At 36.4% G+C, this 25,783-nt stretch overlaps 1 protein-coding gene across 1 annotated transcript in view; it reads right to left on the reverse strand.

The window, feature by feature from the left end:
• The window catches only part of DCC (DCC netrin 1 receptor), a 774,287-nt gene that overhangs the window by 129,554 nt on the left and 618,950 nt on the right, over window positions 1-25,783 (reverse strand). The window contains exons 17-19 of the mRNA XM_032654035.1: window positions 22,176-22,408; window positions 16,814-16,952; window positions 11,486-11,593 (exon numbers count right to left, since the gene is read on the reverse strand). Of these exons, the coding sequence (XP_032509926.1) occupies window positions 11,486-11,593; window positions 16,814-16,952; window positions 22,176-22,408 (480 nt within the window). The remainder of the gene's footprint in view (window positions 1-11,485; window positions 11,594-16,813; window positions 16,953-22,175; window positions 22,409-25,783) is intronic.

Here is a 25,783-nt window from a genome sequence, read left to right on the forward strand (position 1 = left end):
AGAGCTCAGGGGAAAACAAAAGACTAATCAAGATAAAGAAGTCTACAAAATTTATAAAGGCTATATGGCTCCTCCCTCTGGCTGATATTAAAATTGGAAGACTATAATTCAAAAGGGATTATAAAATATCATTGGATAAAGGAGTTGTTTCTGACTCATAGATGTTCATTCTTTGATAATTCAGCCCCTGAGATCAACATCAGTACAACCTCCTAATATTGTCTGAGCCAGAAAAGTCTCCATTCTTGTACCCAAAGAACCATATCTACTGAAAAGAAGACCGTGGCACTAGTTCTATTGTTCTAGCTTATATTATGTGCACGTCTTATCTCTTCAAAAGAATAAAAATATTCCTTTAGTTCAGGAGCTATATCTTATATTACTTCTTATTCTTCAAAGAAAACTAATAAAACAGTCTTCACACAATAGGTATTGAAACTCACTTATTGAATAAAATCCCCTAGCCTGTAAGTATATAATAAGTTTTGAATTCATGACATTTAATGAAATTGTTGAAGTTTTCATGGGCTGTTGTAAGTACATGATGAACTTGAAAGTTTGGATAACTGTGCTCCCATCTCAAGTCAGCTACACTTACTCCTGATTTTCTCCATTTACCAAATGAGAATATAGTATTTGCCTTCATGTAATTTTTTTCTGTGTGAAGAGTATTCACTGAAGCATTTAAAAGTGACAGTTCTGGCATCAGGTAAGTAAAGGTGAAAGTGCAGGTTCTGACTCCAAATTGTATTTGAGCAATTTCCTGAAATTTATTTTAAAAAGCCTGTCATTGGTTGTAAATTTGAAAACTGAGTTGGAGAATAGAAACAAGAGTACATCACTCAAAACTCTAAAATCTAGCCTTAGAAAAACGATACAACTTCATTTGGATATGTGAGTTTGGCATGTTTTGAGGCTATTAAATCCACTGTTGAAGTCTCACCTTATAGATTTCCATTTAACCACATAGATTGGGACACATTTATAGGTTTCTCACTATCGTTCTGTATCTATATGTTCATTCCTTTGTGTCCAATTCCCTGTCATTCTCCATCCTTTCATCTTACACTTTTCCACTTTATTTTTATCTCTTACCCACCACCCTGGCCAAATAATAAAGTATCAGTATTATATTCTGTCATAGGTTGTAAGACCTTTTGGGATTATTAATTTACCTGGGCATTCCTACATTGAAATATCATTTGTGTAAACACTTAAAAAATGTAGCATCATACATCTTTCATTTTGATGCTACTTATACAAATAGGTAGTTGTAATTCCAGAAGCAAAGTGTCAGAAAGTAGTCACCTCCACCTCTCTTCTCTCTTCTGTCCTTTTCCATACTTCCTCCCACTCATTGGTGATTCCCTTCTGTGAATCAGGTAGGTGGATAAGTACTGGGAAGACTGAGATACATGATGTGGCCCCTCTCAGCAAGGAGCTCAGCCCAGTGAGGGCTTCTCATCTTTAAAGAACTGATTCTGATAATCATATATATAGGTCGATATATAAAAAAGGAGGACCTGTTTTCTCCTTTTTTGTGGTCAAAAATTATAGGTTATGGATTCAGGGAGGCCTGACCTCAAATCATAGTGCTATCATTTACTAGCTTTGCAACCCTGAGCGACTTGAATAATCCAAGTATGTCTTAATTTTCTTATCTGAAAACAAGTTGCTGTGAGATAATGCATTTTAAAAACTTAATATATGAGTGTATTTCTATTACATTATCTTTTACGTAGTAACTACCTAGTAAATGCTAAGGCTTTTATTGATTTATGTTAATAAAGCTTAAGAAATATCTTGTTTAGAAGCTAGAACTACAGTTTCAAGTCAAACAATATATTTAATATCAATTTAATGATTATTCTGCTCAACAAATGTTTATTAATTATCTATTAAGTGTCGAAGATATTGTTACTGGGGAGAAAGCATTGAACAAAATCTGAACCCTGTTCTCCTGCTGCTTTCAGCCTTATACTATAAGCATTTAGATTTTCTCTTATGATAATATGGAAAGGGGATGGACAGGAAGAAGTCAAGATGACTAAGTTTCCAACTTTTGCTGCTGGGTGAACTGTGGAGGCTTCTAAAAAGATGAGAGTTAAGAATGTTTAGACACATGACTCCAGTGTGAGTGCCCAGCTGGGTTCACAATCCCAATGGGCTAACAACCTATTACAGAATATAAGAGTGCATTGTTTGGCCATTTGTGGTGGGTGATAGAGCAAAAAATGGAAGAATGGGAGAGAAGGGGATTGGGGAATAGAACAAGGTGACACTAAGACAGACAAGTGGAAATGTACAATATGAGGGATGTGTGTATTTAGAATTCCTTGGAGGGAGACATAGATTCCAGAGACATGAGATCATGTTCACTGAAGTCCTGGCAGATACTTTTTCAGAGAAAGTAATGAAGGGAATGAAAAGATCTGCATTCTGGGAAGTAACACTTATGGAACAGGTGGAAGAAAAGTATGCTTAGGAGACTGAGAAGTTATAGCCTGGAAGTGGGAAGAAAAGTGGTTAGGTGATTTTACAAAAGTCAAGAAAGAGGAGAATTTCAAGGAAGAGGAATTGGATTAGAGTATCGAATGACACGGAAAAAGAGGGTACAACCTTAGTCATTAGATGGTATTGATAAGGAAACAATCTTTGAGGCTCTAACTCTTTTATCTGCACAGGTCCTTGATCTCAAATAATGTTAGATGTTGCATTTATTTAGATCAGTGTTTCACAAATCTAACTGTACGTTAAAATCACTTGGGGAGCTTTTACGAAGTACCACTCTCAATCCCTCCTCAGATAAATTAAATCATAAATCAATTGAGCATCATTGATTCGGACCAGTAGAATACTGATAAGAAGAGAAAAACGCAGTGTAATAGTTAAGACTAGGAGCCTGAGTTTTACATCCCAGCTCTGCTACTTCTTCGTTATTTGACTTTGGGAAAGTTACTTACACTGGAAGGCCCCCAACTCTTTATTTCAAAATGAAATAATAGGAATATATGATTGCTTATAAGACAAAAGTGCCTAGCAGAATGCCAAGCGTGTAGTAAATGCTTAATTCATTTTGAACCATTTTCTTCTGAAAATGTCAGTCTAAATTCCTAAGATGCCAGTATATAATCAAGGAATTTAGGCACTGGAATTACCTGGATCTCCTCTTTCATCCTCTTTTTTGTTTAATCTTTTTGAAATATATATATATATATATATATATATATACACACACACATATATATTTATATATATACATTTATAAATATATATATTTATAAATTGATGATCTGGTTCTGTTCAGAGTACAATAGTGAACCCTTGTCCTAGAATGAATTTCAACTGGGAATAATAATCACTAAATTATTTCAGGGCTCACCGGGTATCAGGGACTTTTCTCAGTCCTTTATTATAACAATTCTACAAAAGAAGTTCTAAAGTAAGACTCAGGGAGGTTAAATAACTTGCTCAGGTATCTCCGTCAGAAGCTTGGGTTCATAACCACCCTGTTCTCCTGCTGTGCATACAGGGATTTAGGAAAACAAAGAAATACAAAAGTAAGATGGGAGTACATCCCTCCACACAGGCACACGTGTGCTCTGACACAATGGAAAACAACTCACATCTTCCGTTGTCCTTTCACAAGAAACTGAGTGTGGAAAATCTGGGCTCTCAGCCTATCGGTCTGATATTTTGAATATTTTATCATCCTACTTTTTGAAGTGATTTGAATGAAAGAATCAAAATATGCATAGAACAGAAGTTGTTTTAAGTGTTGTTTAAAGTTGTTTCAACGGTTTTTAGTGTTTGCTCCCTGTTGAATTGAGTCAAAATATCTCAACTTGATAATCACAACTTGGTTTTAATAAACGAAACAGTCTTTAAAGGTGAAAAGTATTTCATCCCATACTTTTACTACGCCATTGTACAAGAATGGAGTTTTAGTATTGAGAACTATGGAACGTACACCTCTAAATAAAATATGTGGACACAATTTCTTATACATGCACTGTGACATTGGCAGACAGAATTTTATTGCTCAGATTAATTGGCATTTCCTAATATGGGACAGACTTCCACTTTTTCCAACTGAAAAGGAAAATTAAGCTTTTTTTTCAGAGTTGAAAACACATTCTGGGGCCCTGAACCAAGATGGCGGAGTAGAAGGACGTGCTCTCGCTCCCTCTTGCAAGAACACCACAATCACAACTAGCTGCTGGACAATCATCGACAGGAAGACACTTGAATTCACAACAAAGATACCCTACATCCAAAGACAAAGGAAAAGCCACAATGAGATGGTAGGAGGGGTGCAATCACAGCAAAATCAAATCCCATAACTGCTGGGTGGGTGACTCACAGCCTGGAGAACACTTATACCACAGAAGTCCACCCACTGGAGTGAAGGTTCTGAGCCCAACGTCACGCTTCCCAACCTGGGGATCCGGTAACAGGAGGAGGAATTCCTAGAGAATCAGACTTTGAAGGTTAGTGGGATTCGACTGCAGGACTTCGACAGGACTGGGGGAAACAGAGACTCCACTCTTGGAACACACAAAGTAGTGTGCACATCGGGACCCAGGGGAAGGAGCAGTGACCCAAGGGGAGACTGAGGCAGACCTGGTTCAGTGTTGCAGGGTCTCCTACAGAGCAGGGGGATGGCTGTGGCTTACTGTGGGGACAAGGACACTGGCAGCAGAAGTTCTGGGAAGTACATTTTAGTGTGAACCCTCCCAGAGCCTGTCATTAGCCCCACCCGAAGAGCCCAGGTAGGCTCCAGTGTTGGATTGCCTCAGGCCAAACAACCAACAGGGAGGGAACCCAGCCCCACCCATCAACAGTCAAGCAGATTGAAGTTTTACTGAGCTCTGCCCACCAGAGCAACAGTCAGCTCTACCCACCACCAGTCCCTCTCATCAGGAAACTTGCACAAGCCACTTAGATAGGCCCATCCACCAGAGGGCAGACAGCAGAAGCAAGAAGAACTACAATCCTGCATCCTGTGTAACAAAAACCACATTCACAGAAAGACAGACAAGATGAAAAGGCAGAGGGCTATGTACCAGATGAAGGAACAAGATAAAACCTCAGAAAAACAACTAAGTGAAGTGGAGATAGGTAACCTTCCAGAAAAAGAATTCAGAATAATGATAGTGAAGATGATCCAGGACCTCGGAAAAAGAATGGAGGCAAAGATCGAGAAGATGCAAGAAATGATTAACAAAGATCTAGAAGAATTAAAGAACAAACAAACAGAGATGAACAATACAATAACTGAAATGAAAACTATACTAGAAGGAATCAATAGCAGAATAACTGAGGCAGAAGAACGGATAAGTGACCTAGAAGACAGAATGGTGGAATTCCTGCTGCGGAACAGAATAAAGAAAAAAGAATGAAAAGAAATGAAGACAGCCTAAGAGACATCTGGGACAACATTAAACACAACAATATTCGTATTATAGGGGTCCCGGAAGGAGAAGAGAGAGAGAAAGGACCAGAGAAAACATTTGAAGACATTACAGTCAAAAACTTCCCTAACATGGGAAAGGAAATAGCCATCCAAGTCCGGGAAGTGCAGCGAGTCCAATACAGGATAAACCCAAGGAGAAACATGCCAAGACACATAGTAATCAAACTGGCAAAAATTACAGACAAAGAAAAATTATTGAAAGCAGCAAGGGAAAAATGACAAATAACATAAAAGGGAACTTCCATAAGGTTAACAGATGATTTATCAGCAGAAACTCTACAAGCCAGAAGGGAGTGGCAATGATATACTTAAAGTGATGAAAGGGAAGAACCTACAACCAAGATTACTCTACCCGGCAAGGATCTCATTCAGATTCAATGGAGAAATCAAAAGATTTACAGACAAGCAAAAGCTAAGAGAATTCAGCATTACCAAACCAGCTCTACAACAAATGCTAAAGGAACTTCTCTAAGTGGGAAACACAAGAGAAGAAAAGAACCTACAAAAACAAACCCAAAACAAATAAGAAAATGGTCATAGGAACATACATATCGATAATTACCTTAAACATGAATGGATTAAATGTTCTGACCAGAAGAAACAGGCTTGCTGAATGGATACAAAAACAAGACCCATATATATACTGTCCACAAGAGACCCACTTCAGACCTAGGGACACATAAAGACCGAAAGTGAGGGGATGGAAAAAGATATTCCATGCAAATGGAAATCAAAAGAAAGCTGGAGTAGCAATACTCATATCAGATAAAATAGACTTTTAAATAAAGAATGTTACAAGAGACAAGGAAGGACACTACATGATGATCAAGGGATCAATCAAAGAAGAAGATATAACACTTATAAATATATATGCACCCAACAAAGGAGTACCTCAATACACAAGGCAACTGCTAACAGCTATAAAAGACGAAATCAACAATAACACAATAATAGTGGGGGATGTTAACACCTCACTTACACCAATGGAAAGATCATCCAAAATGAAAATAAATAAGGAAACCGAAGCTTTAAATGACACAATAGACCAGATAGATTTAATTGATATTTACAGGACATTCCATCCAAAAACAGCAGATTACACTTTCTTCTCAAGTGTGCATGGAACATTCTCCAGGATAGATCACATCTTGGGTCACAAATCAAGCCTCAGTAAATTTAAGAAAATTGAAATCATATCAAGCATCTTTTCTGACCACAACGCTATGAGATTAGAAATGAATTACAGGGAAAAAAACGTAAAAAACACAAACACACAGAGGCTAAATAATCCGTTCTAAATACCCAAGAGATCACTGAAGAAATCAAAGAGGAAATCAAAAAATACCTAGAGACAAATGACAATGAAAACACGATGGTACAAAACCTATGGGAGGCAGCAAAAGCAGTTCCAAGAGGGAAGTTTATAGCTATATAAACCTACCTCAAGAAACAAGAAAAATCTCAAAACACAATCTAACCTTACACCTAAAGGAACTAGAGAAAGAAGAACAAACAAAACCCAAAGTTAGCAGAAGAAAAGAAATCATAAAGATCAGAGCAGAAATAAATGAATAGAAACAAAAAAAAACAATAGCAAAGGTCAATAAAACTAAAAGTTGGCTCTTTGAGAGGACAAACAAAATTGATAAAACATTAGGCGGACTCATCAAGAAAAAGAGGGAGAGGACTCAAATGAATAAAATTAGAAATGAAAAAGGAGAAGTTACAACAGACACCACAGAAATACAAAGCATCCTAAGAGACTACTACAAGCAACTCTATGCCAATAAAATGGACAACCTGGAAGAAATGGACAAATTCTTAGAAAGGTACAACCTTCTAAGACTGAACCAGGAAGAAATGGAAAATATGAACAGACCAATCACAAGGGGTGAAATTGAAACTGGGATTAAAAATCTTCCAACAAACAAAAGTCCAGGACCAAATGGCTTCACAGGTGAAGAGCTAACACCATTCTTCTCAAACTCTTGCAAAAAATTGCAGAGGACGGCACACTCCCCAACTCAATATACGAGCCCACCATCACCCTGATACCAAAACCAGACAAAGATACTACGAAAAAGGAAAATTACAGACCAACATCATTGATGGATATAGAAGCAAAAATCCTCAACAAAATACTGGCAAACAGAATCTAACAACTCATTAAGAGGATCATACAACATGATCAAGTGGGATTTACCCAGGGATGCACAGATTCTTCAATATACGCAAATCAAACAATGTGATACACCGTATTAACAAATTGAAGGAGAAAAACCATATAGTCATCTCAATAGATGCAGAGAAAGCTTTTGACAAAATTCAACACCAATTTATGATAAAGACTCTCCAGGTAGTGGGCATAGAGGGAACCTACCTAAACATAATAAAGGCCAAATATGACAAACCCACAGCAAACATCATTGTCAATGGTGAAAAACTGAAAGCATTTCCTCTAAGATCAGGAACAAGACAAGGATGTCCACCCTCACCACTCTTATCCAACATAGTTTTGGAAGTCCTAGCCATGGCAGTCAGAGAAGAAGAAGAAATAAAAGGAATACAAATTGGAAAAGAAGAAGTAAAACTGTCACTGTTTGCAGATGACATGATATTATATATAGAGAATCCTAAAGATGCCAACAGAAAACTACAAGAGCTAATTAATGAATTTGGTAAAGTTGCAGGATACAAAATTAATGCACAGAAATCTCTTGCATTCCTATACACTAATGATGAAAACTCTGAAAGAGAAATTAAGGAAACTCTCCCATTTACCACTGCAACAAAAATAATAAAATACCTAGGAATAAACCTACCTAGGGAGACAAAAGACCTGTATGAAGAAAACTATAAGACACTGATGAAAGAAATTAAAGATGGTATCAACAGATGGAGAGATTTACCATGTTCTTGGATTGGCAGAATCAATATTGTGAAAATGACTATACTACTCAAAGCAATCTACAGATTCAATGCAATCCCTATCAAATTGCCAATGGCATTTTTTATGGAACTAGAAGAAAAACTCTTAAAATTTGTATGGAGACACAAAAGACCCCGAATAGCCAAAGCAGTCTTGAGGGGGAAAAAAAACGGAGCTGGAGTAATCAGACTCCCTGACTTTAGACTATACTACAAAGCTACAGTAATCAAGACAGTATGGTACTGGCAGAAAAACAGAAACACAGATCAATGGAACAAGATAGAAAGCCCAGAGATAAACCCATGCACCTACGGTCAACTAATCTATGATAAAGGAGGCAAGGATATACAATGGAGAAAAGACAGTCTCTTCAATAAGTGGTGCTGGGAAAACTGGACAGCTACAAGTAAAAGAATGAAAATAGAACACTACCTAATACCGTACACAAAAATAAACTCAAAATGGATTAGAGACCTAAATGTAAGACTGGACACTATAAAACTCTTAGAGGAAAACATTGGAACAACACTCTTTGACATAAATCACAGCAAGATCTTTTTTGATCTACCTCCTAGAGTAATGGAAATAAAAAGAAAAATAAACAAGTGGGACCTAATGAAACTTCAAAGCTTTTGCACAGCAAAGGAAACCATAAACAAGACAAAAAGACAACCCTCAGAATGGGAGAAAATATTTGCAAATGAAGCAACTGACAAAGGATTAATCTCCAAAATTTACAAGCAGCTCATGCAGCTCAATATCAAAAAAACAAACAACCCAATCCAAAAATGGGCAGAAGACTTAAACAGACATTTCTCCAAAGAAGACAAACAGATAGATGGCCAAGAAGCACATGAAAAGCTGTTCAACATCACTAATTATTAGAGAAATGCAAATCAAAACTACAATGAGGTATCACCTCATACCAGTTAGAAAGGGCATCATCAGAAAATCTACAAACAACAAATGCTGGAGAGGGTGTGGAGAAAAGGGAACCCTCTTGCACTGTTGGTGGATATGTAAATTGATACACCCACTATGGAGAACAGTATGGAGGTTCCTTAAAAGTCTAGAAATAGAATTACCATATGATGCAGCAATCCCACTACTGGGCATATACCCAGAGAAAACCATAATTCAAAAAGACACATGCACCCCAATATTCATTGTAGCACTATTTACAATAGCCAGGTCATGGAAGCAACCTAAATTCCCATCAACAGATGAATGGATAAATAAGTGTGGTACATATATACAATTGAATATTACTCAGCCATAAAAAGGAGTGAAATTAGGTCATTTGTTGAGACGTGGATGCATCTAGAGATGGTCATACAGAGTGAAGTAAGTCAGAAAGAGAAAAACAGGTATTGTATACTAACGCATATATGTGGAAACTGGAAAATAGTACCAATGATCTGGTTTGCAGGGCCGAAATTGAGACACAGATGTAGAGAACAAATATATGGACACCAAGGGGGGTAAATCGTGGGGGGTGGGGGTGGCAGTGTGATGAATTGGGCGATTGGGATTGACATGTATACACTGATGTGTATAAAATTGATGACTTATAAGGACATGCTGTATAAAAAAAAAAAGTAAAAATTTTTTAAAAAATCAAAAACATTGTATTGTTCACATAGACCATGTGATGACATTTATTTAAATAAATTGGAAAATTGGGTAGTATATGACTTTTTTTTTAAATATGACTTATTTTATCCTTTACCCCAATATATATTTTTTTCTATCAGAACTTGTTTTTATTTAGACAATTTCTATTCTGTTTTTTTTCTTCTTAAACTTATTATCTATTGATTTACCATATGCTTATAAATATCTGTTTATAACATAATAAAAGTCATCATGTAAACAAATCAAAATCTACAAAAGTACTGAAACAGAACCAATGAAAATAGATCATAACAGTAAGGGGAAGAAAAAATTAGAATGAGCCACCCTCAGTTTTAAAAAGCGTGGCAGAGTGACAACTGAGTATATAAGATTTGGGGGAGATTTTATGTCTCTATTCTTTTTCCATATTTGTCAGCTCAAATGGAAATTCTGTTTGTTATTGCAGTAAGAGCAATTTATTAGAGAAAACTAGTCTTCAACTTAAATTTAAACCACATTTGGAATTTTAACATTACCTTTTCATTTTGTAAAATTCAAAAAGTAACTCACATAAAGTGTGCCATCTGAACTGTTATTTCCAAGCTTATCTCTGTATCACAGAATGACTGAATTGCTTTGTTAATTTTTAATAATGCTATCCACTGCTGGTATGCAAAAAAAAGAAGACACAGGAGTGACTCTTACATGCGCCTAACCCAATGGTTCAAGTTAATTGGACTACAATGTGCACATTTTTAGTTATACAATATTCTTCATAATAATTATATGGTATGGAGACATGTATTAAAAGCCTAAAGTGATCATTTAAATGCAAAATCTCTGATAGAACTCCATTATATTTTTCATACTAAATTAACATTACAGGCTTCTAATGGATGCTTTAATTAGGCATCGATGTTATCAGAAATATTTGGCAAAATAAAATCTTCACTGTGAAATATTCATTAAGTTCAATTTCCGTCAGTCAATATCAAGTGTTTTCCGAGCCTTACGATTTAAGTAAGAAGCTAAAAGCTAAGTGAGAAACTAAAAATCCTCAGATAAACCTCCCTCCTATGTTGCCTATAAAAATACACAGTCATTAAGTGTCTTTTGTATTTTATAACTGCCAAACAACTGGCTTCTTTTTAGTCATTTAGGCTCAGAGGCATTCCACTACAAGGTTATCGTAATGCTGCACAGAATCTAAAGCAAAAGGTCTATACTAATGGAATGCACATCTTTCAGGAAGCAACACAAATGAAATGTGTTTGTGTGTGCATTTGTAGGCTCCATTAGAAGAATTCCAAGGTCAGAGGGGGCAAGAAGAGACAATCAGAAAGGGTCAGGAGTCAACTGAGATACTGGGACAGAAAACTAATACATAAAAGGCATGAGCAGTGCACAGGAGGTAAGCAATCACAGGACAAGCAGAGCAGCACAGGAAATAAAGCTGAGGTGCCTACCGGTAATTTTTCCATTGGCTTCCAAGGGAGGCTGCCAGCTCACAATGACAGTGCGAGGCTTCCCTTCTCGAGTAATGACTGTCAAATCCTTGGGAGCAGAGGTCGGGGCTGTGAGATGAAACAGAAACATGGCCTTGTCACTGGATGTGAAAGAAAACAGACATTTATGGGACTTCTAATCCTGATGTTGACACTCAGAATCTATCACACAGTATATCATGCTTATTTTACCACGCACAGTTTATTTTAGGTATTTGAATTAAACAAGCAAACAAAGATACAGAAATTAATGTTTTTCCATGGAAGTTAACTGACTTTCAAAGGTGTGAGCATAGAGAGGAGAACAGAATATGTGTGAATGTAGAGAAAAGCATAACTGGTATTTTCAAGTGAGCGATGCACTAAAAATGTAAGAACCATTATAAGAACAAAAAAAAATGGACACATACTTAGTGAGATTGATGGCTACATGTCTCCAAGAGACAAAATTCTGTTACAACTGTAGGATTTATATATAAATGAAAATTTACCTAATTTTATTTTTCCTTAAAAGACAAAAAAATAAAAAATAAAGAATTTACATGCAGGTCACAATATCTTGCTTAGGTAACATAGTAGGTATCTCCCAACAAGAAGGCAAAGAAGTATTTGAAAACAGAGGAAATAGAATCTATGAGGGTCTTAGTATCAACCTGGTAGGAAGTAAAGATGGCAAGAAATGCTGTCTTGCTAAGAGCTACTTTTCCCACATGTTGTTTGATGGAAAAAGAACTTGTCACCCCCAAATATGCCTCTTTGGCATAAGAATTCAGCTGATTATTTTTAAGAAACAACAGAGAGAGGAAAAGTTCTGAAAACCGAGTAGAAGTTACTCTTTCGTAAAAGGAAAATTTATACGTTTATAAGGGTATTTCCCTCTTTGTGCCAGGAAGAGGAGGATGACAAGGAGGCAGAGACTTAAATGTACGTAACAACCATGCCCTTGTTTACTGTGATTTGCCAGAAAACTTCCTATTACTGGCTTCCCACCCTCCAACATCTTTTGTCTTTAGCTGGAGATGGTATTGAAAGTGGTGGCCATTTTAGGGAATTACTGTTTTCCTGGGTATCTCTCATATATACAAGAGGTATACTTATTGTCAATCTTCTGTTTGTTTTTCTCCTGTTAATCTGTTTCTTATTACAGGGCACCTCAACCAAGAACCTGGAAGGATAAAAGGATTCTTCTTCCCCTAAATTGTGCTCAACAAAAATTTAAATATACTTCAAAGGCGGCAGCAAACTGGCCAAGCTTGTCCAGTATCTTTCAGGCTTCCTTTGACCTGCTTTCTCACTCTTTGAAATGAAATATGCTTTGAAATGCAGTCAGTTTTCCTTCTAGGCAGCTCACAATGCCCAAGTCTACTATCCATAGTCTTTTTCAATTACCCCCAATTTGACATAGGCAATGTCAGAATGTCTTTAAGTTCCAAGCTTGGGTTCTGGAGGGATTTCCTGATCTCTGCACAGGAGTATTTGTATATTACAAATAGGTAAAACTTGGTCCTAATTCTGAATTCCTCTTCACTCTTATAATTTGCTTCGGCTCTTCTGTTGACTGTAACAGTGCAGAATCTGAGTATTATCAACACTCTATTTCCAGCTTCTCTTCCTAAGAGAATTCCAAATAGAGGGACATCAAACATTCCCATCTATCATACCATTTGATTTCCAATGCCCGGATTCTCCAAGCCACTAGGATACCAGGTTAACCAAAGTTGCACCAAATTGTAATATCCTGACAAAGTACTTAATATACTTAACTTTTTTTTTAAAGAGGGAGGAGGAGAAGGAAGAAGGAAAAGCAGAAGAAAGAGAAGGATGAGGAGAAGAAAAGGTCTAGTGTAGTAGATCCTTGAGTAAAGAGACTGTATATTAAACACACTTTAATATATATTTTAATGAAAAGAAAGAAAGGACATTATGCAAAAAAGATTTGTAATAGCAAAATACCAGAGAGGCTGCTACTTTAAAGAAGGGTTAGTTTTATAAAGAGTTCATTCAAGATATTTTCTAAGCCACAGATAGGAAGGTAATATATAGCCACAAATTAGTATATTATACCAAACATAATAAGAAATTTTCCAATTTTGGAAGTAATTAAAGATCTGCCTTTCTAACTAGTCAGAATAGTCTGTTTTTTCTTAACTGTGTTAAAATTAAAATTGATGCTTATTTAGCAAACAAATGATGATGATTAGATTTCTTCACTGACTCTATGTTGATATTCAAACGGTACATAATGACTCCAGCTTTAGCAAAAAAATACACTGAGGAGCTGGTTACTTTTCAAAAACAAAAAAACAAAACAAAACAAAAAAACCCGAAAACAACCTAATGACTAATCTATTTCAGGTGCTGAGCAAATTTTTCTTTTTCCTCAAGCCATGTAACTGATGGTAAATAGAGATTCTGGTATGGGAATCAATGTCTTAGTTGTTTAGGGTTATCATATGAAATGTATACTATTCCCTCATATTTATTTATTTATTTATTTTTTAAAAAGTGTTGGATATTTACAGTGGCCCTAACAGGTTCAGGGATCCCTAAGTCAAGCAGAAAGAAGGAGGTCTTCGGTCTGCTCTGCTTCAATCTCGTGGGTTCTCCTGAAATAATCTTTTCTAACTTCTTACCTGTCTTCATTGAATTAAATGATATTAATAACAATAAATACCAGGCCCTGCAGGATTGACGCTTTATTTTCTTATACACTCTCGTGTCCCCATGCTGTCCATGAAAATTATGCTCCCGTCGCTCTGATCCATTCTTAAGCGTCTCTTTAAGACATCTTTCTGATACTTGTTGTGTATTTTTGTGCATGCTGCTTCCTTCCTTTGGAAGGCCCTGGAATGGATACCTGGTGATCCACCCAGGCCACAGCTCCATAATTATTTCATTTGTGAAATCTTCTCTGACTTCTCCAGACAGAATTTATACTTGGATCTATGTGCTCTGATTCCAACTTGGCCAAAATTCTATGATTGTATTTTTCATGTTACTTCAAGGTTGTATTTTCAAAATATTTTTCTTATGTATTAGATTGTAATTCTCTCCAAGATAAAGGCTGTATTCTCTTTACCTTTTATACCAAGTACCTATCTCAGGACCTGACAATTAAAATGAACCTTATTGGAAACCCATAATCAATATCTCAGACAACTGGACACGCACTGCCCTCTGGTTTGTCTGTTTCTCAAAGGACTTTTCCCATGCTTAAATTTCTTTGTTAAGTGTATGAGTGGATGGTAACATTCAAGATTTAGAAGATTTCCAGCCCTGGAAATCGTATTGGGCATTTGTTTTTAGACTGCTCAACACTCCATTCCCTCCTTCATTTAGAGAGAACACTTGGATTTTTCCTTTGGGAACAAGTTCTCCTCTGGGTCACATGAGCTGGGTAGCAACATCAAATAGAAATTTCATGGCCTCCATCTCACTCTCTTTAGCTGTGTGATTCTCTCTTCTGGGAAACTGAATGTTGATACAAGAAAGGAAAACACTGGAGTCAAACCACCGTGACTGTAACACCTTGAAGGGAGAGTCCTATAGTTCCTCATCTCTAAAGCCTGGGAATACTGCTGCTTCTTGTCCCCTCTCCAAGACTTCATTATTTCAGCTGTCCTTCCAATTATTTTTATTTTATTTAAATTAACTAGAGTAAAATTAGGGATTCATCACCTGGACAGAATGAAGTGTTTCATTTCAAGAATCTGTCAGCTGCCATTACCTTTATTATTAGTAATCTCAGCACAAGTGCATAACAACACAGCCCCATATAGTCTTTGTGTTATTATGGAATTAGAAGCAAACGCTAGAGTTATTTCACTTCATTTCCTTCTCGCAGTTATAAAACCTGCAGACACTTGTGAATTACTTCTTGCTTCTCATCGTCACTCAGGGATCTTATCCACATGCTATTTACACCTCTGTCCAGGTCATTACCTGTTTTGACAGTCACCCTTCCTCCTAGCCACATTTTTAAAAGTTAATATCTTTTCGTCAGCAATGGGTCTCACCCCTAACATCCGTACAAGGCTAGGCAGTTGAGGAGAAATCAATAGGGTGCATTTATCAAGTCAGATGTTGGTGTGCATTTATGGTTATGACCGGGAAAAATGAATGAGGAAATTATTACTCCTTCTATTTCACTCAGGGAAGACCAAATGCCTTACTGGTTTTCATTTAACTCTTTTCATCTCCTTTTAAGTTAAAAAGAAAGAGCAGAGCCTTTATTCTCCCCATAGTTCATAACTCATTCAGCTTGTCTTATTCTTCCTAAGAAGATAAGAACATTGACATCCAGGGCAGAATTCTAGGAGAATGATTTAATATATATAAACATGTAAAATAGAAGAAGAAGGTATTGAAATTAAACAACTAGAAAAAAAACTTCTTATAGAAAGAAGTACCCTCAAGTTGTAAAAATATTCACAAAATGAACTTAGAGTTAAGGTAAGTAGCCTGAAATAAAAATTAGAACTGCCATGCCATTGGGCAAATTCTAACGGAAAAAGAAATTCAACTTACCCAGATAAAAGTTTTACTGGCATATTTTTTTAAATTTGGAAATGTGTGGTACAGTTTATCCCCACATATGATGTAATGCCATGAAAGCAATCAAAAAGTATGTTAAACCCTTTTTTCTTCAGATGTTGTATTTCTGTGAACTATAAATGTCAAGTGCACTGCATGTCTGCTAAGGTTATAAACTCAACATTTATAACCCATAGTAAACGTGACTGGTAAAATTTACAGTGAATTGCATTTACTCTCGACTTGAACAATTGCAAAATGCATGAAAGTTTTCCATTGTGTTGTCTTATTTCCAAACGGTGAACATGACCCCCCAGAAACTTCTTCCCACAGTCAGCTGAAGTTATTTAGGGTAAGCATCCATGAGACTACAGTTGTAATGCAATGTTTCATTTTGTATCTAATTTCTTTCCAAAAAAGTAAATACCTACTATGTCTGTTGATCAAAGACACGCATGCTTTGGACAGAGTAAAATGCCTTTGCTTAAACGTATTGAAAAGAAGATTTATATTCAGGTCTCCTAAATTAACGTACAGATTAAAACCAGATCACTTAATACACTGGGGACTCATTTTCTTCTTATCTAGAGTGGGGAGGATAATATTAGATATAAAAATGCTATGAATTATTTTATATAAAATAAGGTATAATTTAGACATCACGGTAGACACAGGTTCCAACTTCCTTGGTACCTGGAAAACAACACTACCAAATATCAAGAGTAGAAATTTCAAAGCCAGCCTTTCTTCACATACCTGCTTCATATGTGGTGGCATGTGCAGTCATGCTCCATGTGCTGGACCTTCTGTTTTTTGTTACCATGACCGAGAACTCATACATTGTGTTTGGTTTGAGGCCTGTTGCTGTGTAACTCAGAGATGTTGTGTCTTCTGACTAAACAAGTGGGAAATAAGAAAAGAGAAAAAGAAATGAACTCTATCAACCTGGTAAACCAAGACACATAAGAAGACTATCAAAGGCCAACAGAAAAGGAATTTATTTCCAAACAACGGAAGACCTAGGACACAGCACTGACTTTATTTCCTTTCTGTACCAGTTTACACTGGCTGATTGTACATCTAAAACCTAATCAATAAAATCAGACGTTATGTTGTTAAAGGGGCAGATAGATGATAAATTTTCCCAAGTGAGGCAATAACCACAGAGACAGGACCAATCCCACTTCCTCTGTCAGTTCCGTTTTTAAGGTTATCTGCACTGACTTTAACTTCAATTTATTTCTAATAATTGAAGTCTTTTTTTCAGAGGCTTTAATGTTTTATATATTTTACATAGATTGTTATGATTATTTGCCCACTGGTAATAAAATGAATTTTTAGAGCTCTACTGTTTATGATTTTTTTAAAAACTCTTTATGATACAAACTTTTAGTGATTCCAGAATCTATATAGCTGCTATAAAGAAAATGGACAAAAGCAATATTGTGTCGTGTGATTTTCTTTCTTTGTGCACAGGTCACGTTAAATATACATTGAACTATGGTCATTGGAGCAGTTGATCAGGAAGAGAATAAATTGGATGAATATTAAATGATTACATTAGTGTTAATACCTTTGGTCTTCTGAATACATTCTTTGTCTTTTAAACAACAGGTTAAGGATATTTTAGTAGAAAGTAAATTGTCTGTCTTTATTGCTTACTCAAAAGATCAAAACTGTAATGAGGAAAAAGGTTAATCTCCCAGGTTAATGTGTATTTTCCATATCATCAGGCAAATTTAAAACTATTTATGCCTATTATAAATATCAATTTATGCTTGTTATTTAGATCTTGATCATCTTCCAAGGTTAAATATTTACTTTTACTTTAAAATTTATTACCTTTGTTATATATCCATGTCTAGGAAAATCAAGGAAAACTTTTTGTCTCCACCTATGTCATACCTATCTCCTCCCTTAGCTATTCTAGTGTGGTATATCTTTTTTATTCTACTGTGAGTCCTTCTTAGATTATAGCTATGGAAATCCTACATTTCATTATAAAATCAAATAAATATTTAACTGTTCTAATAACATTTCGATGATGTGCCCATCCATCCTATTTAAGTGACGACCTCATAAACATTTATCAGAAGCTCTTAAAAATAGCTGTAAAAATGTATGCCCTAAATAAATGTAAAAATATTTTGTAGACTAAGATGGAACCCCATCAAATAAAACATGAAATGGGCAGCTCGTATCTGATAGGCTGACATAACTTCCAATCTTTCCCTCCTTCCCTGTCGTGAACACCTCTACGTCTTAGAAATGGAAATAAGGGGAGAAATTGGGCAATGAGAAATATTTCAGCTAGGAGGGAAGACCACACTTTGATAAAACTAGTCTCTTTGAGCATAGACACAACTGGCATTTGGGAGGCAACTAAGCAATACTGTCCTTTGTATTTCTTAAATTCTTATATGCCTTGTTTGTATTCTTGAATGATACACTTGCATTCTATAAATGCCATTAATTCACTGAGTTTTCTCAGGAACTTTATGAAAAGTTACTATTCAACATAAATCATTAGCCTGGAAGTATTGATACTTTGGAAAATCATGGCTGTATGTGTGTGTGAGGTGGGGGGCAGAATACCTAGGTACTACCTCTCTAAGCCTCAGCTTCCTCATCTGTAAAACGGAAATAATTGTAGCACTGACCTTACAGTGCCATTTAAAGTGTGAAATAAGTCAAGTAAAGCATAGTACGTGGCCCAGAGTAAGTACTAAATAAATGTTAGCTACAATATTTTATTCATTGTCTAGTGTGAGATATGGGCACTCTATGTGTGTGGTGTATACACACACACACACACACACACACACATATATTTACAGCATTTTGATAAATTCCCCATTGAATTGTAAACATCTTGAGGGCTGAGACTGAGTCTTGCACAACTTTCTATCTCCTGTAATATTCATGCTAGTATCTGGTAAGCACTAGTCAATAGTCAATGAATGCATTTTGAATGGGAAGTCATATAAAACATCAAATGATGAATCACTTTAGTAGAAAATAAATTACAGAAAATTTCTCCATTTGATAAGGAAGGTCAATATACAGTTTTGGACAATCAAAATATGAATGTCTGGATTATGACGTGGGACTGAAGTAGAAGGGTACTCCTAGGGGGAGAGGCCTGGATAAAGCCATCAGCTTATCTGAGTTCCAGCTCTAGTTTCATGGGGGATTTTGTCAAGTTATACAACCTACCCAAGTCTTCATAAAGATCTCTACATGCCTACTTAGCTATGCAGAATCTTACTTATTCTTTTTATATTGATAGTATATCAATATCCCAATCACATAGATAAAAAAAAAGGAGATTAAACAAGTTAAGTCACATGACAGGACACAGGAAAGCCAACTCTAGAGCCCATTTATTTGACTCATGTATGTATTTTCCCCCCATTACCTTGTGTTGCTCTGCCTAGCTTATATAAAGCTTAGTGGGGAATGAGATGAAGTAATAGATATGACAGTGGTTTGAAAAGTTCAAAATGCAAAACCAAAGTAGTCTATTACTATTATTTGTAAAATTTAAATTTAATGTATGTCTTTCTAGTAGAGCAGATATGCTCTACATTTTCCCTTGCTATCCAGCTTACCTAACTCTTTCCTCTAACCCTGCTTCTCAGGGTGTGGGTGTAGAGTGTGTATGTGTGAGAGAGGGATCGAACGTTAGCAATGGAAAGCCTTATTAGGTCAGGGAAGATGATGGGGAGAGAAACAGTTAACATATTTCCTTCAATTCTCATACTTCAATCCAGAAGAGAAAACAGCCTCTCCTTACAGAGGATAGCTTTTGGTTGGGTCTCACACTGTAGGCATTCTTTATGAGACTCAATAATCCTGTGTCTGTTCTATTGACTCTTCAACTGAAAAAAAAAATGCCTCCAGAAATTCTGAAACTCAAATCATTCTGCAGAGAACAATCACGGTCCTTCAGAACATTTTACATACTGGCAACGTACCCACAGCCACTCTGTGAAATGAATGTATCCGCAAAGTACAGCAACCATGAGCATAACACTTTTAAAGTAGTCTTTTTAAAGTAAACTTAGAATTGGGTAATCTGTATATAAAGAGAGTTTTTAAAAAATGCTCTCATGTGTTTCATCAGTTGTCTTATCTGATAATGTTACCCTTATTTATAGTCCTGCTGAGTCTTAAATCTGATACTGTAAGGAGATAGAGCATATTTTATATCAATGATACTATTTGGACATGCCTGGAGAGCTTCTCCTAGTACCTGACCTAGCAGAGAGGCAGAACCAAAGGAAACTGTTTTTTAAATGGTTTCAACTAAAACCTGATTTACTATGAAACGTGAATTTTACGCCACTTAAAGGTTGAATGAAACTAGAAGCAGATCCAGCATGGCTACAGGAGAAAAGAGGCAGACTTCCAAAATTATTGGTGGGATTTTCCTTTAATCTGGGGTTTTGAGAGTTAGAAATTTCCAAAGGATATTTTCATCCCCCCAAATCACCACTGGCTTGAGTCTGGATTAAGCAAGACAGCAGTTTAGTGGAAAGAACATTGGATAGAGTATTGGGAGATCCAGATTCTCCCTGAAAGCCACCCCAGTAGAGTGGTAAAGAGAAGGGATATAAGGGGAGTATGAAGACTGTGGAGTGCCCGGGTTGAACTACTGGTTCCTTTGTTGTCGGGTAACATTTATGCTCTTTTTCGTCTTCCAGTTTTATTGAGATATAATCGACATACAGAACTGTGTAAGTGTAAGGTGCACAACATCATGATTTGACTTACATACATCATAAAATGATGACCACTAAACTATAAGTTTAGTGAATGCCCATCATTTCATATAGATACAAGATTAAATTAACAGAAAAAATATTTTTTTCCTTGTGATTAGAACTCTTAGGATTTATCCTCTTAACAACTTTCATATGTAACGTACATCAGTGTTAATTATACTTATCATGTTGTACATTACATCCCTAGTACTTACTTATTCTTATAACCGGAAGTTTGCACCTTTCGACTGCCTTCATCCAATTCGCCCCTCTCCCCGCCCCCGCTTTAGGCTCTTATTTCCAAAGCTACATTCTCCACCCCAAATAATCATCCTGTGAATATTTTAAATGTGTTTTATTATAGTACCTCACTTGAATAACTTACGAATTCTTTGAAGTAAACCTATGGAGCTGAATGTATTATGCATTCCAAAATTATAAGTAACGATTTTAAGTATGTGAAATAACAGCTAAAGCATGTTAAACTGCCTCTATGATCTGGCATAGTTCTAAGTAAATGGTAGGTGGTTAATAATTACTTGTTGATCTCATTTTATTCTACATTTGTGTACTGTTTACATACACTACTAGCATGTGGTAGGCTTAGGAGGTAACAAAATCGTTCCAGTATACAAATAACCGTTTGTTGGAGTTGCTGAGGCTGGCTGATAGAGATTTGAAGGTAGACATGACAGTGCCTCAAATATGTATCTCTAAGGAGCTCTTAGGGGGGTTGTGGGATGACTCAGTGATAGGACAACAATAAGGGACGTGGTCTAATTCACATTAATTAAAGGGGAGTGTGCATTGTGGATTTTCTTTACCACCTGAGGGTGTTTCAAGGCTAAATGAGGAAGTAGATGCTAATGGCTTAGAGTGTGTTCACCATCTAAGGACGGTATAAAATAATCATTATGTATTCCTTTTCATATTCACTATAAGATGGGTCTCTGTAACATTAATAGGGGTGCCTCTGGCGTAAATCTAGATTCCAAATGAAAAGAAACACACCAAAATCTGTCCAAAAAATGAATGTAGAGCTCTGCTATTTTTAAAAGAAAATGGCGCTCCCTTGTACCAAATCACATTATTTATACAAACCCAACATCTGGTGGAATTCAAATATTTAACATTTTGCAGCTCTTGACATTTTTCTTCCCTGCCTTAGAATTGTTTTCCTAAGACACAGTAATTCCCAAGCCAATTTTAGATACTGAGTTCTTAAAAGGCTTTGTTTTCCATTTCATGTCACTGCAGCAAAATGACTCATGCCAGTTCAGGATGCATTTAAAACAATGTATTAAACAAATGACAGTTCACATGAAATTTCATACTATCAATTCGAACTTCACCTTGTATTTCGCATTCGCAGAAAAGCTGGTCCTCCACCGGACAGTGTAAAGTCGCACTTCGGACGATTTTTGGTTCTTAGGGACAGAGTTGTCTGCCCAGCTGACCCTCACAGCATCGTGGGTAAGAGCCACAGCCTGTACACCTACTGGTGGGAGCATGGGGGTGGAGACATCTGGGACCGAGGTGGGGAAATCATCAAGCAAAGGATAATAATCAACTGGGTCAGTGGGATCTGGGTTTAAAAACCCGCCAAATGAAACAAACAAATAAATACATAAATAAAAGAGTTAAAAAAATAAACATCAGTGGCAACACATCACAATGAGTTAAATGCATGGCAGTAATGATGAAAGGGAACATGAGAAGAACAGAAAAAAATACAATTAATTCAATCGGAAAACTCATTAGAAACGGTATTGCTAGATTACAAAAGTAACTGACTGTTTTCCATAATTCACTCATTTCCTTAGAGTGGTTTTATCAATTTGGCTGTCACGTCTAGTTATATATTTTAAAAGTCCATTTTTTTCTTGGAATGTTGTACACTGTTTCTTAAAAGATCCAGCATAGAATTCACCAGTTTTATAACTATGCAGATAACTTAAAATAACAAAATACTAAGGAGTGTCTGGTTTATTTCCTCCTGCAAAGGAAATAAATGCCTACCTAATATCTGCTTTGTTATTTCTTTGTTTTTCTCCTTCTCTAACTTGATTTGCTTTCTCTAATGCATTTATTATTGCTTAGATCCTACCTGCATAAATATTGTTTAGGTAAGAAACAAACAAAGGATAAAAGACCAAAGGGCCCTGAGGTCTACAGCAATCTGTCTATGGCTATGACTGCACAAAGCCAGACCAAGTCTGTGGTCCTCATGGTTCAATGATGTGATAATTGGGTTTATATAGCACATGGTTTGGTTAGATTGAAATTCTTAGAGAAAGTGTAGAAGTGTCCATTTTATCCACATTCTCACAGAGTAATTAACTTTTTATGGCATTTCTATATCTACATGCCTTGTTTGAAAATTTTAAGTTCCATGGAAAGACTTCGTATTATTGGGTGGGGAGACAGAATGAACTACCTACAACCTGATGAGATTTGTGCTGAGATACACACATGCTGAGATACACACATCCATAACACAAACAGAATCTGCATAATGATGTGTGTGGTTTCGTAAGATTCTCTAGAAAAATCTTATATTTGTTTTTATGCTGGGGATGTCAGAATCAGGCGAGCCTATTTTGTGGCTGTAGTTAGAGTCCAATTTTGAGCCTTTTATTTATTACCTAAGACATTTAAATCTGTTAAAAATTTCCTTGAAATCATATAACATGTATCCTCACTAACAAAAAACAAGATGAGCTCTTAGGCTGGGCATTTGATGGCATTTGGGGAGATGAAACGTACTAAAATGTAGAGTATCTGAAGCAGTAAACATACAGAGCTTATATTTTTAAATACAGTCGAGAGACTAAGGGCTGATTCTCATGATTACACTTTGTCCACTGAATTTTAAATGTCTACCCCCTACTCATCACTGTTTTCCAATGAATTATTCAGTCGTTTACTGGGCTGTGGGCTTTGGAGCAAAATATAAAATCTGAAAACAAAAACAGAACAAAAGGAAGACCAAGAAAAAAAAAAACAATAGAAAGAGAGAGAAAGAAAAGTATGTGTTTAAAATTTAATGACAGAGCCCAGGCTTTTTGTATGTCCTTTGACGTGTCTTTTTATTAAGGGCTCCTTTAAACCCAAATGGATTTATGAAATGATGAAGGGGCAGCTGAAGACACTGCAGCCTCTAGGAGGATCGCAATCTGTCATCAGGCTGGCACATCGGTGGAACCTTTTGGCGAAACTAGAGCAGGTGCTGCCTCACTTGACTTGTTTCTATTCGCAGCTGACTTACCAAGAAGAATGTTATACACAAGGGAGGACTACTCTCAATCTCCTTTTAGATCAACTCATATTCATGTTACCCTATCTGATGTTTCTTTGCTTAATCTAGTTTTGTTGATACACCTATACTAACTTCGTAGTCTTTCACAGGTACCCTATATAAGATTTTGAAAAGTCGTGATTCTACTTTAAGAAACGGTAATACTCAATCCTGTTATTTCTGGATTTTAGAAAAGTATGTTTTTCATGACTTCCTGTTGAGTTTCTTGGAGTCTCAGTTCCAGAATGCATCCCTAAATTTCAAGTAATGCTGTTTGTTGGTATCTATCTACGAACTAATGTAATTCAAAAATTTCTAACCTGGCCAAGTTTTTCTTGCTTATTTTAGAGGAGTTATTTTTTTTTTTTTCCCCCCACTCATGGCTTGTCATTCTATTTGCCACTTCCTCCAGAGCTGGGCTAATACAATAGCCATTAGTTAAATGGACAGTTTAACTTTAAATTAATTAAAATTAAATAAAATTTAAAATTCATTTATTCTGTTGCACTAGTCAATTTCAGATGTTTGACAGCCAAATGAGCCTCGTGCCTGCCATACTGGATAGTACAGACACTACGGTATTTCCAACAAAGCAGAACTTAGTAGCAGGTGGCAATCACTGCTCTAAATATATGCCACATGTACTGCTAATTATCTTCCCCTCTCAGGTCAGAAACTGGGTAGTTGAATTAAAAACTATCTAAACCAAGTACCTAAACATTTTAAAAAATTATTTAATTAATTATTTTGGCTGTGTTGGGTCTTTGTTACTGCACACAGGCTTTCTATAGTTGTGGCGAGCAGGGGCTACTCTACGTTGCAGTGCACAGGCTTCTCATTGTGGTGACTTCTATTGTTGTGGAGCTCGGGCTCTAGGCACTCAGGCTTCAGTAGTTGTGGCACGCGGGCTCAGCAGCTGTGACTCATGGGCTCTAGAGCACAGGCTCAGTAGTTATGGCGCACGGGCTTAGCTGCTCCGCAGCATGTGGGATCTTCCCGGACCAGGGCTCGAACCCATGTTCTCTGCATTGGCAGGTGGATTCTTAACCACTGTGCCACCAGGTAGTTTAGGTAGTTTCTTAGGTATCACCAGGTACCTAAACAGTTAGTGCTAAACACTTAACTGTTTAGCAGTTATTTTGCTGATAAACAACTTTTTTTTTCCAGTTATTTTTCCCTCGTATTCCTGGGTGCCTTATATACCACTGATTTTCAGTGGTAATATACAAAAGAGTGAAAAAAAAGACAAAAACACAAAACATAGCTTTAAACCGTTTGCTAAAAAGAGAAACCTACTCAATTCCTAATAGTTGTTTTGGTAAGAACATATAAGCGTATGGTCAACATACTGAAGTTCAAAACAAGCTTTTACAAAACATGACACAACTGTACTTCATAGAGACATTTATAAAACAAATGAGAATAAACAAATTCAAACAACACACCTCATTATTACCCTGCTCTCTTCCCTTCTCCAGGCTCAAAATGTCTTATTTTTACAACAATATGGAATAAAATTGCAAAAAATGTGCAAAAAACTGAAACAACCTGCCCATTTGACCTAGTGAAACTTTCCTTGGCTCTAGCACTGATATGTTCCGAATGAGATGAGGTCCAGAGTAGACCAGCATCTATGAGCACATCCATCTGGAAAGCACCATA

The sequence above is a fragment of the Phocoena sinus genome, chromosome 14 (assembly GCF_008692025.1).
Source record: "Phocoena sinus isolate mPhoSin1 chromosome 14, mPhoSin1.pri, whole genome shotgun sequence".
Taxonomy (NCBI): Eukaryota; Metazoa; Chordata; class Mammalia; order Artiodactyla; family Phocoenidae; genus Phocoena; species Phocoena sinus.